Below are 19,385 nucleotides of genomic sequence, written 5' to 3' on the forward strand. Positions count from 1 at the left end.
TGTAGCTCAAAAACGCAGCCCCTCTCGTGACAACAGAAGACCGGGCTGTGTATATGCTACGGTGGTTTAGGAAAAACCTGACAAGCTAACAATAGACCTGCATGCTGGGAGGAGCAGTCATTTCTTTTCCCTTGTATTTTCTTCCCATGAGACTCCACCGAGAGCCAGATGCATGCCCATGCATGCATAAGGCAAGAGCATAGAAATTAATATGCCTCATCCAGAGAAATTTCAGTCACCTCGTGCTAAGCTGCTGGGCTCATCTTTGGAAAGTTCATCCTTGAAGGCTGAATAAAATTTCTGCTGTTCCGCTTTTTGTATAAAGTATCATGTTGTTTGCTTAAAAATGGAAAGTTCATTTTATTAAGCTTTCTCACTGTGATCAGGTTCTTCAGAGTATTAGCTCTGTTATTTTTCAAGTGTGCCTTTTTAATAGTTTGCTCTGCTGACTTTCTAGAAATTCTCTGATGGGGTTTTCTCAGCCATTTTTACCTTCCGTCTGTATCATGTTTCACGGTTCTGCAGCATTTAGATCCTTCACATTGCAGGGCAGAAGTGATTCAGGGCAAAACAAGGGGGAACATATGCCTTCTTTTTTTTAAAAGTCGTGGATGGATATGTATATCTATCCAACTTTGAGAGAAAAACCTTTTTTTCTTTTTTCTTTCTTTTTTTTTTTTTTAAATATGTGCTCTACTACTCGATGTAGTCACATTAAAAACCTGAGGACAGATAAAATTTGTCCTCAGAAGTCACAGTTTCTTTTCAGAAAATTGAAAACCTTTGATGAATGTTGCAAAGCTCCAGAATTGTTGGCTGCTTTGGTTTGTGCTGGGGATGTCACATTAAGTAGGAGAAAATTCCCACAGACCCTACTTAGTTCTCCCCACTAACACCAATTCTTGTTTTGAGTCTGCTCTTAAAGAGTATATGACACCTACCCCCACCACGTGCAAGCAATGGCTTCTTTCCTAGGAGGTGATTGACGGCCAGGAGGCATCCAGCTGAGTTGACTAGTTTTTCAAAAAAGGGATAAAAGGAAAAGCAAGGAGATGTGTATGAAATCGGGTCTGTGGCGGAGGCGGGGATATAGTGGGGACAGGTTCAGTAAAGTTATCATTATATGTCCAAAGGAGAGGACTTTGAAAGAGAATTGAAGGACGCATGTAACGGGAACTGTCTGTCGGGAGAAAAAAAGCTAGGTGACAGTAAACTCCATTTCATAACTCCATAAAGAATTCATCTGGTGCGGGGGGTTTCGGTTCAGCAACGAGTCGGACATTATCAGATTGCCTCTAGAAGTTCCAACATGTATTACCCTCGATGAGGATTTCTCCCTCTTGGTGGTGTTGACATCTGTGGCTGGATAACCGTTTGTCGGGCGGGTGTGTTCTGAGCAAGGAAGACGGGTTTGCAGTACCCGAGGGGAGGCCAGTACCCGCTGCGCGCCAGGGGCAGCCCACGCCCTGAGTCATGACAACCAAAAATGGCTCCAGACGTTGCCGCATATTTCCTGGGACCAAAATCACCCTCGTTGGGAATCTCTGGCCTAGACCCGTGGTTTTTAACCTCGGTGGCAAAGTGATAGAGTGAACCGTCAAAGTACAAGTGCAAAAGCCTATTTTCTAAGATTGATATTAACGGATCTCTGGTACGGCTCAGACCTTGATGTGGTTTTTAAGTTCTTAAGATGATTCTGTTCAGTCTAATAGGTGTAATCATCAGTTTAGGAAACAGGGAGTGCGTGCCACGTGCCCCGCATTGCCTTAGGGATGAGGGTACGGCGGTGACTGAGACACGCTGTCTTTGGCTTAGAGAGGCTTAGGATCTAGTGAAGATATGGACACACAACAGCTACTTCTCTAATATGTTGTACTCGGTTTCCTTCCAGTTACATGTACAGGACACTGTACATCACATGTCATGACTGTCATCACAGAGGAAGAGCTGGTAGCCTGATGGCAGCGTTCAAGATAGCACCAGACTCCTGCCAGAACGGCTAAAACTCAAAGGCAGTAGCATCAAGGAAGTGAAGCCGATGGCACTCACACACGTAGCAGTTTCACAAAGTCGTGCTTCGATGTACATACACACACTTGTACGCACACTTCACTGCCACGTACAGACTCAAACGCACGAGCCCTTGTACACAGACCCTTCACTGCCCTACGCATACCAATACATACATGCACTTGTGCACGTTCATCACTGTATACATATACACACATATGTATACTTGTACACACATACTTTACTGTATGTATACATGCATACATACACTTATACACACACACTTCACGACTGTACATATACATACATATATGCACCGTTGCTTCCCCACATACACATACTTCACAGCTGTGTACATATCCATACATATAAGCCCATGTACACATACTTCATTGCTGTATACATATGCATGTATACTTATACCCATTCATAAACACTTCATTACTATGTACAAATATATATGTGTATATATATATACACACACACTTCACTACTATGTACATAGACGTACATATATGTACTTGTACACATACACTTCACCACTGTACACATGTGCATACGTCTATACACTCGTACCTACACACACCTGTAAGAGAAATGCTGTGTGTATAGAAACAGCCACAGCAGCATGTAGGAGATGCTCTCAGTGTCTTGCCCACACCGCTTAGCACTTGCTGTTCTCATATATGCCACTGGCTTCTTAGTATAAGCATCTGTGACTCTGCCAGGGAGACTTCCCAGTCACGGAAGCATGCCCTGCCTGTGCAGATGAAAAGTGCCGTGAAGCTACCACCCCAGGAACAGCTGCCAACCGATGACAGACAAGAGCCGTCCCACCCAGCTAGAGAATAAGCTGAGGTCTTACGTCTCTACTCCAGTTCTGTGCTGTTTCCCAAAGGACTCCGGTGTGAATGAGATCCCCTGGCACTCACTGATGCACTCTGTGTTAGATACTTTCCCTACTCCCCCCTAAAACGCCACATCAACTATTTGAACTCATGTCTGCTGGAGGGTCTTGGGGTCTGCTCTGGGACAACCCAGTTAAAGACATAGCATTATTTATATAAGCTAAAGACATAATGAAAAGAAGAGGAAAAAAAAAAAAAAGAAATGCCCATCAACAGAAGTGTGGTTAAATAAATATAGCACATCCATATAATATTATGCTTTAATAAAAATGAACCAACTGTAGCTTCTCATAACTACCTGAATGAATCTCGCCAAACTTAATTTTAAGCAAAAAATACTACAAAACAATATCCACTTTATGATTACATTAGTATGACCTTTAACATCAGGCAAAACTAATTCCTTGTTCTGAAAGGTATGATGGTGGTTACCTTTGGGAAGAACGAATAGCAATGAGGGGTCCGGGAATGTTCTATTTCTTAACAGCCACAGTATTACATGTATATCTTCACGTTGTGATGATTCAGTTATTTTTGCACTTCTTCTATATAGAGAGTTCAATTAAAAGTTCTAGAAAATCTAGGGGTGCCTGGGTGGCTCAGTCGGTTAAGCGTCCACCTTTTCATCTCAGCTCAGAACTTGATCCCAGGATGTTGAATTCAAGCCCGACATTGGGCTGCGCATTAGACATGAAGCCTACTTTAAAAAAGAAAACTATTTTTTTTAGAAAATCTAAATGTTCAACTTAGGGTCTGTGAGAAAAGCAGTAGATCATGTAACAGGGAGGGTTGGAGTGGGGGAAAGGAGGGTAGAAAACGACAAGTAATAGCACTAGCTCACGTTAGAGAGATCACTAATGAAGGTTGGGGGCCACCATGAGACTTCGGGCTAAAATCAACAAACAAGCAGAGGCTGCCCTGAGCCCGATCTCTGAATTGGGAAGGAAAGGGACTAGAATCGCACTAATTTTCCCTCACTGTGCCTCCCCCCCCACTCCCCACCCCATTCCTCATTCTTACTCTGAGAATAGCTTGATCCTGGCTGAGCTGTCTTAAGTGCTGAAAACGTCAGCAATAACATGTTGAATAGAGACAGGGAAACCAGCATAATGTGTAATGAAGCATTAGAAGCATAAGCCATGCTAACTTTTCAAGAGGACTGAAGAGAGTCCTTTTCAAAAGTCTTAACAACCTAAAAAAACAAAAACAAAAAAACAAAAAAACAAAACAAACAAACAGAAACATGTTCTTTCAGTGGCTTTTCTTGAACACTCACTTTCACTGTGTACCATAGGTACTTACTGAGCATTTTTCATCTGAGACTGAGCACCTTAGACTGGTGCTTTGCCCCAGCAGCTAGGTTCTGCTGATAAATATCCATGAGAAATGCATCACCAATTTTATTCCCAGTCAGTAGGTACATTAATTACTGATAGCCAAGGATTCATTCGTATTCTTTCCTATCTTCCCGGTGTGTGTTTGTAAATGATTGCTTGCTCTAGGCAAAGGATTTTGATTTCTTTACCTCTCGACCTCCAAAAAGGTCTTTCAAGGGCGATGCCATTTTCTGTTTTCTCATGTATGTCTTTATTACAATTCATCAAATTAGCTCACCGAAACCTCAGCGATTTCTTGGCTGTAAAATGTTGTAAAATTGGAGCCATGTTGCTCTTAGTAGCTTTTGCAATCTTCATTAGTATTTATGAATGTGAACCCAGGCCGTGGCGGTAATATTCCCATTACTGAAAGCCTGTTAAGAACCACATTATTGTCTTACCTTAATTGGACTTCTGTCTGAGAGGAAAAAATAAAGAACTGATTTAATTGTCTCCTGCCATTGACCTATGATATTTTTAAGGCATGGGCTTGCCTCATCTCTACCAAACAGGCCCTAGGAGGGCTGGTCACCTTGGTCCTAAACTTCTCAAAAAAAAAAAAAAAATCCATTAAAAACTGGGGTCAAAACTAATTGGATAATGAGCTGAAAGGAGAAGTCATTCTCCCAACTTGAGGTCACATTAGGCTCCTTCTGAAAAGTCAGGACCTGGATTTAAGCATCTAGATAGTGAGGGACTTGAAATTAGATTTTAGAGGTTATAAATCTTTCTGAAAAAGAATTCTGCCATCTTCCCAGTTCTTTTTCCCTCCTTTAGTTTGGGTTCTTTCGTGCTTCAGCAACAACAAATGGATTGACTTTTCCAATTCTAACAACGTCTGTTCCCTGGGTGGGATTCTACTTTCGAAACAGAAAACTCTGGAGAGTTTCCTCACGCCAAAGAACTATACGGCTGATCTCCACGATTCTGATTCACTGGCTTTATTTCCCAGATGAGCCATTGGACTTAGATGCAACTTTAAATGCATCGAGAAGGCAATGAGATCAGTACCCTAGAGCTACCAGCTGCTCTGTCATTGAAGTCGCTCCAGCGACATCTGAGAAGGAGCCCAGTTTACCTACCTGCCCCCTCACTACCCAGGCCAGTCATGTTTGGAAAAACCTCGGAAAGAGGACTGTTCTCCCTTGTGGAATATTTGACAGACGTGGGTCACCTTTTTCTTCTAGATTCTCCTTTTAGTCTTTGAACTGGAATACAGACACAGCAACCCTATATTCCAAACTAACAGGCCACTTCTGCTGGCAGTGGATCTTTGTTTAGAATTTATGATGTATTTATTTGAAATACTTTCACATATTGTATGTATTCAAATGATTTAGACCCTAGACCATACTTTGCTACATACTTAACAAATTTAGTGAAAGGTAAACTTGTATTAAAAAACAAAATTTCACCCAAAGTACTCGTTGTTCACCACCCTCTTATCAAGCACTTGTTATAATACTGACAGAATATCATTTCCATAATTTCCTTTGCAAGCTATTGTACCTGACCTTGCTCAGTTATTCTTTATACTTTTTTTAACTTTATAGTTTGTTTTTATCAAAATAATACACGTACATAATTTTTACACAAATTCAATAGGCTTATAAGAAAGAACAACTGTCTCTTGCTTTTCCAGCCACATGCATTCTCCACAATCACTCTGACTCTTTTGATAATGTCCTCCCTCTGTCTTTCTGGAACTCCTGTTGATTAAATGTTGAAATTCCACAGAGTATTCTCTAGCTTTCCTGTTATATTCTCTACTCTCATTCTCAGTATTTTTATCAAACTTGGAGAGTTTTCTCAAATATACCTTTCAATTTTTATGAATTTTTACTTCTGCTATTTCACTCCAAAAGCTCATTCTTATTCTCTGAATTTTCCTTTTTAAGACCATGCTGTGCCTAACTGATAGATGCAGCATCTTTTCTTGTCTCTCTCAGCACGTTATTGCTTTAAAGCATTTGCCTCTTGCTCCTTGTGCTGCCTTTATATACTCCAAGTTTCTTTTTCTGGTTGTTTTAGTCTCTCAGGTTAGAAGTTTACTCAAATGTCAATTTATACTTTCCTTTTCATATTATATTTTTAATAGGTAACACATTCCCATGCCTGAAAATGCAAAAAGTACATCAAAGAATTCAGTAAAATTTTCTCTCCCATCTTTGTCAAACATCTGCTCTTTTCTGATTTCTTGTCCATTGATAACCATGTCCTCGCTTATCTCTCCAGAGTTCCTTTATGTACATAAAAGAAAATGAAGAGTCTTCTATTTTTCCATCTACATAAAAGATAGCATATTAAGGGGCACCTGGATGGCTCAGTCGGTTAAGCATCTGACTTCAGCTCAGGTCATGATCTCACGGTTCGTGGGTTCGAGCCCCGCCTCAGGCTCTGTGCCGACAGCTCAGAGCCTGGATCCTGCTTCGGATTTTGGGTCTCCCTCTCTCTCTCTGCCCCTCCCCCATTCACACTTTCTCTCTCTCTCTCCCAAAAATAAAACAAAATTTTTTTAAAAGATAGCATATTAAGTATTACAATATATGTACCACATTATACCTTGTTGGTTTTTTTTTTACATCTAATGGTGTGATTTAAAAATTTTTTATATCTCCATACCATGTGGCACGTAGAACGATTCCTCATTTCTTTTCATAGCTATATACTGTTCCATTTTTTCATTATTGATCATTTCCAATGTTTTTCTATTATAAACAATTCTGAAATAACATTGTGAAAACATCATTTGACACATATGCAAATGTATATGTAGGATACATCCCACAACTTGGAGATGCTGGGTCAAAAGTTGCAAGCATTTGTGATTTCGAAAATCTGTGTCCGGGTGCCCTCTATTGGAGGTACACCCATTTATCTACGCACCAGCAGTGCCATGAGGCTTCTCTGGAGACTCATTAACAGAATACGTACACAAATGCGAAATAGTTCTAATGTGCGTATTAGTTTTCTACTACCTTTGTAACAAATTATCACAAATATCATCATGTAAAGCAACATAAATTTCTGATCTAACAGTTCTTGAGGTTAGATCCAAAATGCATCTAAAGTAAGTTGCGTTTTCACGTGTTTTGTTAAGTGTATCCTTACTTTTTCATTGTGTGGTGTCATTTAAATGAAGTGGCCTTTTTCTGATTATAATTTGAATATTTAAGTTATTTATATTTTCTAATACATCTTAGCAAATCTCTTAGTAATTCATTACATCAACAGGAGTAATTGATTATAACTACGTGCTCAGTCCCCAAACGTGATCATCAGGAGAAATAAGCACTTGAGATATTAGTCCCCTAGAATGACAAGATTAATGAATACATTTTCTTTGTGTCTGGAATAGCATATTCTCACATTTTAATTTTTAAATATTTTCATTATGAAATGCAAAACCAAAGAATATGCTGAACCCAATTCAATTTATGAAGCACAACAATAAAATAATCATTCATGAAAAACACTTCATCTGAACAAGAAGCAGAAGATAACAAATTGCTAACCACATCACAGCTCTTCCCTGTCCCATCCTTCTACATATCTCCTCCTCAGCCAATGCGCATTATCCTGATTGTGTCTTTATCATTCATTTGCTTTTTCTTAAGAGTTTATCACTCCTATATGTATCCCCAAATGGTATGTTCAGTTTTGTTCACCTCAGAAGTTCATAAAAGTAAAATCATATAGTCTTGTCCCACAATATTGTTTCCAAAACACATCCATCTTCTTTCTCATAGCTGTTGTTACTTTTATGGCACAACAGAATATTGTGAATAATACACAAAATTTCCTTTTGGTGCTGTTGGAAATTGGAGTTGTTTCTACTTGTGTTTCCCTTGTAAACAGTACCAGTAACATTCATCTGTGTGGTTTTGGATCATATGTGCAAGAATTTCTCTAGGTTACATGTGCAAGAGTGTGATTTCTGGGTAATAGATATGCAAATATTTAACTTTACTACCAAACTTTATGCTCCACATTTCTGTGTGTGGTTTCCTTTTGCTCTATGTATTTTGATGCCAGCTCTTTATGGAATGAAAGTTTATGTGGCTTTTATGAAATTCATCATATAGTAAATATTTGGGGGTCATACAATGTCTAGTTCATCTATTCATCTCTACTGTTGTAGTGGGAAAGCAGCCATAGATAATATGTTAACAAATGAGCATGGTTGTGTTCTCATAGAACTTTATTTATAAAATAGGTAACAGGCAGAATTTAGCCCATGGGTTATAGTTTGCCAACTCATGCTCTACAAATACTTCAGTATAGATATTTCATTTTTAAATAATTTTAATAGCAAAATATTTTAGCAAAAAAGAAACACAGTAAAACAAATATGACAAAATATTAACAACTAGTTAACTCTAGGTGGTCCCAATAGTGTGGTTTTTAGTATATTCTCAACATTTCTGTAGGTTTGAAATCTTTCAGAATAGAAAGGTAGGGAGGAAAGAGCTGCTGAAAGCCTAAATAGATTCTGCCCCTCTGCTTTCAGATAGCCTCGTGATAAATAACAGCAACAGTCCGTAAAAGTAAGAGCTAAAGTACTTATTTATGATCTTTTAAAAATGTATTAATGGTCAACATTTTCAAACAATTAAGAAAAAACATGGGAATGGAAATGTTATTACTCTAGCCTCAGGAGAAGGAAGCAATATCAGAATTCTTACGTTAACATTAAACTCAGTTTGTTTATTCTATGCTTACAAATCTTCAAAAATTTTAGAGACTCCTGTCATATGTTACCAATAAGTAAAATCTTGAATATTTTAACACGTTTTACATCAAAGGCAAGAACGTCAGATGTGTTATTAATTCTGTTAACCTCAGCTAGGCAACAGTCTGCCCCAATATTCAGTTGATGCTATTGGCTCCTTTCCAGAAAAGATTTGTAAGAGCAATGTTTTACATCTTTGGTTTTTATCCTGTTAGCTCACAGGCCAACAGTCTTATTAATAACCCTTTCCAACTCAGAACACACCAAATCATCAGTTTTATCATCTACCAAATATGTCACTTTTAAGAAATTTAAAAATATTTGTGAAAATAATGAAGAATTTTAAATAAGAATATTAAACATATTCATTTTACAAACTTTTCCAGATTTGCAATCTAACAACAACTGAACATTGGTGGAGATTGACTGCATAGGCAAAAGTAAAAAGTAACACATCTGAGGTTGTTATATTTGATGTAAAATGTGTTAAAATATTCAACATTTTACTTACTTGTGACATGTGAATGGATTCCCTAAAAATTTAGGGAATTTTTATAAGCAGAGACTAAACATGGTTCGTTTTATGTAACATAAGAATTCTAATATTGACTCCTACTCCTAAAAATATAAAAATATAAAAAAAATAAGCCTTTCAGCTCCTATTTTCACTTGTCCCAACAGATATTAAAGCACAGTCTACAGTTGTATCAATACAAAAACAGTGTACCATTGTGGAAAGAGATCAAGGAAAAAACAAATAATGGAGTTGATTATCATACAATTTCGTATCTGGCGAGTGCTAAAAATCAGAGAAAAATAATCAATTTATTCTATATTTTTATATTACTTTGTTTATAATTTTAATTTACTATTTTCAGATTAAGGAGTGGAGTCAGAAAGGTTAATTTGGCTAAAGACATACAACTATTAAAAGACAGAGATGAGAATCACACATAAACCTTCTAAATCCCAGATGTGCCCTCATCTGTCACATTATTCTGCCTCACTGTAAACTTGAAGCCGCTCCACGAGAGTACAGACACACACAGCCATGTGTGATGGGTTTGTGGAATGTGGCAGGAAACTAGGGAAGGGTTAGTAAAGTTGAACTGCAGGTGAGAGGACAAAATCATTGAGAGAAAAAAATCATAAATGAGGAATACATTTGGCATATTGGACTACGCTCGCTAACAGATTTTATATGTGATCTGGAACATTACTGGAAACCCCCCAGCCAGGCCCCCAGGGGCCCCTGTGAGCCCTAAGCAGGAGAAGATTACTTGGTAAATTGTAGCGTTTTCTTTCACCAAGGACCCAAGTGACTCAATGAGGGACTTGTCTTCATCAGACATCTCACCCAATAAGGGTAAGGTGTTCCCATTGGCTGGAACAACATGAGCCCCAGAGAAGGTGGAGTGTAGTTCAGGGAGAAGGCTACAAAGACCGAAGACACCTGCGGAGCAAGAGTGCAGTGCCCGCTAAATTCCATTTTCTACTTCCGCAGCAGGGCTGTAGTGCACTCATTAGCTAAACTGTATTTCTCGGCCCCTCTTGACACGGGGTGTAGCCCTGGAACTAATTTCTAATGAATGAAGTGTAAATGGAAATTTGCGCCACTCCCAGGTTTACACCTTTAAGAAGCAAGTAGGGGCGCCTGGGTGACTCAGTCAGGTAAGTGTCGGACTCTTGATTTCGGCTCAGGTCATGATCTCATGGTTGGTGAGTTCAAGCCCCCAGTTGGGCTCTGCACTGACTGCAGAGCCTGCTTGGGATTCTCTCTCTCTCCTCCCCTCTCTGCTCCTCCTCTGCTTGTATGCTCCCTCTCTCTCTCCCCGCCCCCTCTCTCAAAGATAAATATTAAAAAGAAAAAGAAGCAGGTATACCTACTTCACATTCTCTCCTTCCACCGGATGGATACTGATGAGGAGGAGACCCAGCAAATTGGCACAGCCTCAAGGTGCAAGTTAACCTGGGTTTCCAACTCACCGTGTGGAGGAGAGACACCCACCAACCAACACCTTAGATGATCTCATGAGAGAGAAGTAAACTTCCATTGTGTTTGAGCCATTGAACAATTTTGCGTCTGTTTACCAACACAGACAAGCCTATCCTAACTAGTGGAGTTTGTCCATCAGTAGATATCAGCAATATTCTTCTACATCCAATGAAATAAAGGGCGGCAGTGTGAAATAGTAGGCACGCAGGAGACCAAAGCAGGTGGCATAAAAATGGCCGATCGGAGTGGGAGGAGACCTTGGCAAGAGAAACATGATGAACACATAGCCAGAAGAGAGGAAACATAGATACTCAGAGATCTGCTGTTCTTGAATACTCGCAGAAAGCTGTAAGAAAGAGGTTTGAGGGCAGGTCATTTGGCCGAGGGTTACTAACACTGTACAGTTTGGAACAAACTTGAAAGCACTGTCACCTAGCTTCTGGATACTGCTGGTGTCTTTAAGGCATCCAGGCCATATGTTTACATGAATGAAAGCATACTATATATAGCATGAATATGCCTCAAAACATGAAAACATTAGGGTTAAAGGATTATGGGTGGGTTTCCATTTTTTTGTTTTTTCCTTCTGAATCATACGAACTTTTTTAAAGCATACCGTACGCAGCCACCATGGAAAACATTATAGAGGTTCCTCAAAAAATTACAACTAGAAACACCATATGATCTAGTAATTCCACTATTTGGGTATTTGCCCAAAGAAAAACAAAAACACTAATTCGAAAAGATATATGAACCCCTATGTTTACTGCAGCATTATTTACAGTAGCCAAGATATGGAAGCAATCCAAGTGTCCCTTGATATATGAATGGATAAGGAAGATGTGGCATTTATATATACAATGGAATATTACTCAGCTATTTACAAAATGAGATTTTGCCATTTGTGACAACATGGATGGACCACGAAGGTATTCTGTGAGGTGAAGTAAGTCAGAGAAATACAAATACCATATGATTTCACTTGTATGTGGAATCTTAAAAACAAAACAAACAAAAACCAGACTCTTAAATACAGAGAACCAGTGGTTGCAGAGGGGAGATGCATGAGGGATGAGGATTAAAGGTACAAAATGGGATTAAGAGGTACAAACTTCCAGTTACAAAGTGAATAATTCATGGAGACACAAGGTAGAGCATAGGGAATAGAGTCAATAATATTGTAGTAACATTGTATGATGACAGCTGGTGACTACACTTCTAGTAGTGAGCGCTAAGTAGTGTACAGGTTGTTGAATCATTATATTGTTCACCTGAAACTAATATAACATTGCATGTCAATTACACTTCGGTTTAAAAAAGAAGCAAACCACACACTTCTGGTGAAAAACTTTACCTTCCTTTTGGAGAAAAATTCTTCCTATTAATTTTATATTTTCATGAAAACATTTCATATTTTGGGGTCTATACACCATCAGTAAGCAATAAGGATGAGACACAAAGCTTTGCCCAATTGCTAGTGTGAACTCTTTGAAGAAATGAATATTTACACAGCACAGAGAATATGACTACATGTTTGCCAGCTCCCGTTACATAATAAGCTCCTTTGAAAGCAGGCTCTGTATTACGCTCATGATTAATCCTTGGCACTTGGCACACAGGAGGTATGCAGAAATGTTCAGTGGGTGAATTTATGAATGCATGAGTACTCTAGTAGCTTTTAATGTGTAAATTCAATGGTAAGTTATTTCAGCCTCAGAATCCGTATTCCCTGTTATTTCAGTTTTCCTAAGTGTGTAACAGGAAGTAATTGATCACACCTGAGATGCCTCAACGGTGTTCTTTTTTTTCTTTCCCTTTATATGTCACAGCTCCATTCAACCCAAATAAAGGTGCCGATAGCATTGTCAAGTTTGACACTTTCGGAGATGGAATGGGACGATACAACGTGTTCAATTTCCAGTACGTGGGTGGCAAGTATTCCTACTTGAAGGTTGGTCACTGGGCAGAAACCTTATCACTAGATGTTGACTCTATCCACTGGTCCCGGAACTCGGTCCCCACTTCCCAGTGCAGTGACCCCTGTGCCCCCAATGAAATGAAGAACATGCAACCAGGGGATGTCTGCTGCTGGATCTGTATCCCTTGTGAGCCCTACGAATACCTGGCTGACGAGTTTACCTGTATGGACTGCGGCCTCGGGCAGTGGCCCACTGCAGATCTGTCTGCCTGCTTTAATCTCCCCGAGGACTACATCAGGTGGGAAGATGCCTGGGCCATTGGTCCAGTGACCATCGCCTGCCTGGGCTTTATGTGTACATGCGTAGTTGTGACTGTTTTCATCAAGCACAACAACACACCCTTGGTCAAAGCATCAGGCCGGGAGCTCTGCTACATCTTGTTGTTTGGGGTTGGTCTGTCCTATTGCATGACATTCTTCTTCATTGCCAAGCCATCACCAGTCATCTGTGCTTTGCGTCGACTAGGGCTGGGGACCTCCTTTGCTGTCTGTTACTCAGCCCTGCTGACCAAGACAAACTGCATCGCCCGCATCTTTGATGGGGTAAAGAATGGAGCTCAGAGGCCAAAATTCATCAGCCCGAGTTCTCAGGTTTTCATCTGCCTGGGTCTGATACTGGTGCAAATTGTGGTGGTGTCTGTGTGGCTGATCCTGGAAGCTCCGGGCACCAGGCGCTACACCCTTCCAGAGAAGCGGGAGACAGTCATCTTAAAATGCAATGTCAGAGATTCCAGCATGTTGATCTCACTCACCTACGATGTGGTCCTGGTGATCTTATGCACTGTGTATGCCTTCAAAACTCGGAAGTGCCCAGAAAATTTCAACGAAGCCAAGTTCATTGGTTTTACCATGTATACCACGTGCATCATCTGGCTTGCCTTCCTCCCTATATTTTATGTGACATCAAGTGATTACAGAGTAAGTCTTTGAATGGTTTCTTCTTTTCATTGTTCCCTTATCCTGCCAATATTTTGTTATGTAGGATTTAAAATAGACTTATTTCATCTCAGTGATTAGGTAGGTAATTGTAAATGCCATGATAAACCACCATATTATATATGGAAACTCATTCAATATGTTTTAAAAGCATCTAATTAGTGAGTACTATGTGCAAAGCATTGTACTAGGCACAGAAAGGAAGATAAATGTAAATGATGTGGTCATTCAAGCAATTTATAATCTAGTAGGAGGAAGATGCAACACACACACACACACACACACACACACACACACACACACACCTCTAAAACTTTTAAGTTTAGAAAGTGATTCACCAGAGGGCAAGAATTAAACCACTGAGAACCTAGTGAGAATAATTCGAATAAGACACAAGAGAACCTGGCTACCACAGATTAATCGGTAAATTAAAATAGACTTGCAACATTAAGCCATTATCAGATCTAAACACTTTCACTCAAGCTTCAAATAAGCATCATTATGTCTCTAAAACAGATTAAAATGTAACGTAAATTTGTTATACATGTTCTACAACTTTAGTTCTTGTACATATGAGATTTTATATATATATATAAAATCCTTGAACTAGTTAAAAATATTACTGCATATATCCAAGTAACCTAATTAAGTCAGTATTCATAAAGTCTTTAGCAATGCATAGTTCAAATTTCTGGGCATCAATATAATTACCATCTCTTCTGAAAGACAGAGTTAATCATTCTATCATAATTTCTCAAATTATTGAAACCATCAATCAGTTACTTTTGCATTTATATTTCTGATTTTAGTATCTTCCAAGGAGTTTAAGATTTTTTTTTTCCACTTGAGGCAATTGGTTTTATTCTGCATATGTCTTAAGTTGTCATAGATTAAAGTTTTCCACGGGCATTTCCTTGTTACACCATGATTTCACAAAGTGCTTCTGTAGACTGTAACAGTCCCCAAATCTATTTATCAGCAATTCCTATATTACCAAAATTCTTGAACACTGCAGCTCAAAAAGAAGACACAGCTATTTAAAATGTGGCATCAAGAGACTAGCAAAGCTTAACATAGCTCATCTTTTAAATGATTTACAACGATGTGACTGAAACCATGGACTAAACTAAAGGAAGAACAAGGAAAATAAAGAACTTAAATTCAATGTTGGTGTAATGGTCAGGCATTCTAAGCCTACCTATAAAATTTTTTGAAAATGTGTCAGTAGAGAAATTATCAGAACTGAACAGCAAAATCAAGGGTCATATTATATGAGCCATGGGGGAATGTGAACGGTTAGTGAGGGGATTAAAATGGATAACTATAGTTAATGTATTTTAATGCTGCCACTTCTATCTTTTGTCTTTATGTGCACATCCACTTCTATAGATCTGTATGGATTTTTTTAAGTTCTTAGGAAGCATCCTCAGCAGACATGATTTAGGGTACTGGGACTGTGAACCAGTTACAATATTATTTTACCCTGGGTATATGATCTGAAACCATTCATTCTCAAAGAAGCTAATAAGAAAACAGAACAGAAAATACTACAGAGAATAAACAAATAGCATTATAAAAGTTTAATTTTATTGAATGAGTTAGCATTTATTTCTAAAAGACAGAAAAGAAATGACTTCTTTCCTTAACATGATAGCAGTATATAGGAGATCAATTGACTAAGTGAAATTAACTGAAGATACCATAAGCTTCACCACATGGCATGAGGCAAATGGGGCAGAGGTTGTGGAGTGTTTTTTCAGGTCCATGCTAATTAAGGCATCCAAACCTGAGGCTTCACATACCCCTTACAAATAATACCAAGGCAAAATTTACAAAAGAAATGAAAAAGTAGAATGGAGCCTCCAACCCATTGGTTTTCAAATTTGACTGTGCATTGAATCAACTGCGTAGCTTTGAAAAAAACATATTGATACATGGGGCACAGACACAAGGATTCTGATTTAATTGGCCTGGGCCATGGCCTGGACATCTGGATTTTTCAAAGTCCCCCAAGTGACTAATTTGCAGCCAAGACTGAAAACGACTGCTTAAATCAATCATATGCTCTCAGTGTCTCACAGATGTCTTTAGTGTGGCCTTCACTGTTTTTGAAATTTTTTGAAATATTTGTCAAAATTAGAAAATTGAGGAATTTTACAGAAATATCCAGATTCTTGGTTTCTCTTAACAAAGTAAAACACGTGGACCCAAATTCCCGCATGCAACATTGAGCCGGACCTTAGTGTTTATGCCTCTAGACAGAGCACACAGCTACCAATCCCTGAATGCTTCCACTTGGCTCCCTTCACTTGTGCATATGCATGACCCTGTAAGCATATGAATTTGAGACTGTTTTTTTAGGAATTCCAAAAGACTGAGGTGTAAAATTTCCCACAAGGAAACCAGGTGGTTCATATAGAATGAGCAGAATTAGAGAAGTACCCATCCATTTACAGGCAGCTAGTAGGAATTTGGCCACCAAACAGTCAACAAGGTTTATGACTCAGTACTTTGCCACCTCTTGTGAATTATAAATAAATAAAGCACTTTTCTAGTCTTCAAAAAGCTTCTTTCCCAGATGGGAAAAAAAAATCAACAAGCATGAAAGAATTCAAAATCAATACAGAATAGTTTATAATTAAATTGGTGGTACAAGCTCTTAAATGCCTATAGGTTTGAAAGAAGAGTTGGATCAGTAAGAATGGTCTTTCCAAGAATTTCAAGAGGTGTGATTTCACACTGTACCTTGGTGGGAAACTGCAGTTACAGTGGTTAGAGAATATAGGGCATGTGGGGAATGTTCTTGAGGCAAGACAGGAAATGAACCAAGCAAAAAAGGTAATATTGGTTTTACTCAAGTAGAAAATGGGTTTGGGGGAGGGGTCTAGAGAGAAACTAATGGCAATTGGCCATGTGGTCAACTTTTAACAGGCAGAGGAATTCATTTAAGTAATGAATTTAAATAATGCATTTAAATAATGAATAAGGGCTTGAGGAATTGATATTTTTAAATTTTTACTTTCTTTTGGTTGGTTGTTTGCTCAGGCAAAAAGTGACATGATGAAACATAAGAGGGGAAAAAAGGAACTAACGTTTATTGATCAACTCTGAAACTTACTCTAGATGTTTTGCTTACGTGAGTTCACTTATCCTCATTAGCACCCTGAAAGGCAAATGTTATTATCCATTGGAAGGATGAGTAAACAAACTTGGAGGATAATTGACTTCCCAGGTGACACAGTTAAGAAACAGTAGGACAAGTTCTTCAGATGCAAATCAATGCCTTTCATATTACACTACAGACTTCTCTGTTTTTAATATGGAGGATGGGTTTGAAAGAGTGGAGCATAGAACAAGCAAAACTAATTGAAGCTATTACAAGCATCCAAGACCTAGCAGGCAAGAACTTGGGTAAGAATCCAAAAATTCAAAGGATCTTTGATAAATTTTCAGGCCATCTCTTTCTGTATCACAAGATAGTGTAAGACTCAAACATTAAGCCATCAGGGGGCCAATCTTAGCTTACATGGTATAAATAAAGATTAGGTCATGTTTGGATATAAGGTTATCCATAAAGGAATTAATAGTAATTCCTGAATGTTTTGTTCATTTATGTCTTCCAAAAATATTTGAGCACTTATTATGGACCTTGGAGATACAGCTGTCAACACAGACACATCTCTCTCTTTTATAACTTACCGTCTAGTGCAAGTGAGGGAAGGATACAGATGGAGAGTAAATAATGAACGGATGAAAATACAGGGTAACTCATGCTGTGGTTTAAGTGCTGTGATGGGAGGACAAGGGGGTGATGCCAATGCAGTGCTTCTCGAACTTTAGTGTGAATACAGCTCATCTGGGCACCTTGCTAAGATAAAAGATTCTGACCCAGTAAGAAAAGAGGGGGCCCAAGATTCTGGGTTTCTGGCAAGCTCCCAGGTAGTAGAGATGTTGCTAAGCAAAGGACAGTACTCTGAGTATCGAGAAAATGGATTTTAAGGGGCATGGTGCAGAGGAAGCACTTTACCCACTGTAGGCAGAGACTTTGGAGGTCACTCTAGAATTCTGACACGGTTTTAACACTTACAAAGAAATTCTGATTTACCCATGTTGACTCTTTTGAAGATTAAAAAAATACCAAATCTCAAATTCTTTCAAAACTGTTTGCCACTCCTGCTGGTGTCTATTTTGTAATACTCCACTAAAGGATGGGAAGGAGCTAGCCATGGGGATTTTATGTGCTAGTCAAAAAAACAGCAAGTATGAACACACTTAGGCCAAAAAAAACAAAGTCTCAGAAAAGAAAGGTATATACAGCTATAGTTTAATGAGTAGATGGAAGAGAGATTTTATATGCAAGGTGGGCAGGGAAGCTAGATCATGTAGGACTTTATAGGCCATAGCAAACTTTTAGATTTCAGTCTATGTGGAAAAAGAAGCCATTGAAATATTTTAAGCGGAGGAATTTAATGATCTCCTATTTTATCATCTCACATTGTAGTGGGGAAAATTAAGCTGCTGAAGACACTGACTTAAAGACAAAGGCAGAAGAAGGGAGGCCAGTTAGGTGGCTGTCATAGATGTTCCAGTAAGATGGTAGAATATTAGCAATGGAGATGGAAACTTCGAGAACCGTCAAAGGTTTTTACCCATCTTGCCATCTAACAAGTTAAACTGCCACGTGTTCAGGGATGCTGGCAGACGACCCAAGACTCCTGATTCGGATACAAAGGACTTTAGTATAGCCATCACTGTAGCCAGAGTGTCAGCATTTATGTAGGTGCCCGAAGGCCCAGTTTTCACTAGACAATGCAAAGTGGGCTAGCTGACCCGTGCGTAAGCAGTCTTTGGATCAGGATTTGCCTTAAGACTGAATATGTCATGGTACAGCACTGTTAGCAATCCTATCCCTATTTAAAATGTTGACAGTGTGTTCATCATAGGTTTTCAGCATTCATTTTTATTTTCAAAACATATTGCAATAAAATATGATTTGCCTTAATCACTGAGTTTTTGATGCTCCCTTAAAATTGCATCTCAAGAAGTGCCTTCCTTGCCTCATCATAGTCCAAGCCCTGCCGTCCCCCTAGCAGGTCTGGATAGGATGGTGAGATGGTTGTCTATCACCAACAGAGCATAAAAAATTGAGTTTTTTCCTCTCTCAAGTTTCCCTGCATGCTGGGTCTGGTGTCTGTGTGACTTCAGCCACCCTTGGGGATGGGGAGATTTTGGTCCTATCATAAGTACTGTTCTCTTCAAAGGAGCTAAAATCAGGGTTGGAGAATAAGGGAGGAATCAGCAGGGAGGAAGAGAGTAAGTCCATGCTAGTAAGTAAGGCACATTTGCTTTTAGTTTTAAGCATGCAAGCAGCTACTTTCAGCTCAATCTAACAAAGGTCCAATGTTTCTGAGCCCCCAAACCCTAAAGTGGATGGCAAGATCAGCATTAC

General features: G+C 39.0%; 1 protein-coding gene across 2 annotated transcripts in view; it reads left to right on the top strand.

The window, feature by feature from the left end:
• Positions 1 to 19,385, top strand: part of GRM3 (glutamate metabotropic receptor 3) — a 97,905-nt gene that overhangs the window by 58,632 nt on the left and 19,888 nt on the right. For both annotated transcript variants that reach the window (XM_049641374.1, XM_049641375.1), the window contains exon 3: positions 12,852 to 13,918. In XM_049641374.1, the coding sequence (XP_049497331.1) occupies positions 12,852 to 13,918 (1,067 nt within the window). The remainder of the gene's footprint in view (positions 1 to 12,851; positions 13,919 to 19,385) is intronic.

Source organism: Panthera uncia, chromosome A2 (assembly GCF_023721935.1).
Source record: "Panthera uncia isolate 11264 chromosome A2, Puncia_PCG_1.0, whole genome shotgun sequence".
NCBI classification, from domain to species: Eukaryota; Metazoa; Chordata; class Mammalia; order Carnivora; family Felidae; genus Panthera; species Panthera uncia.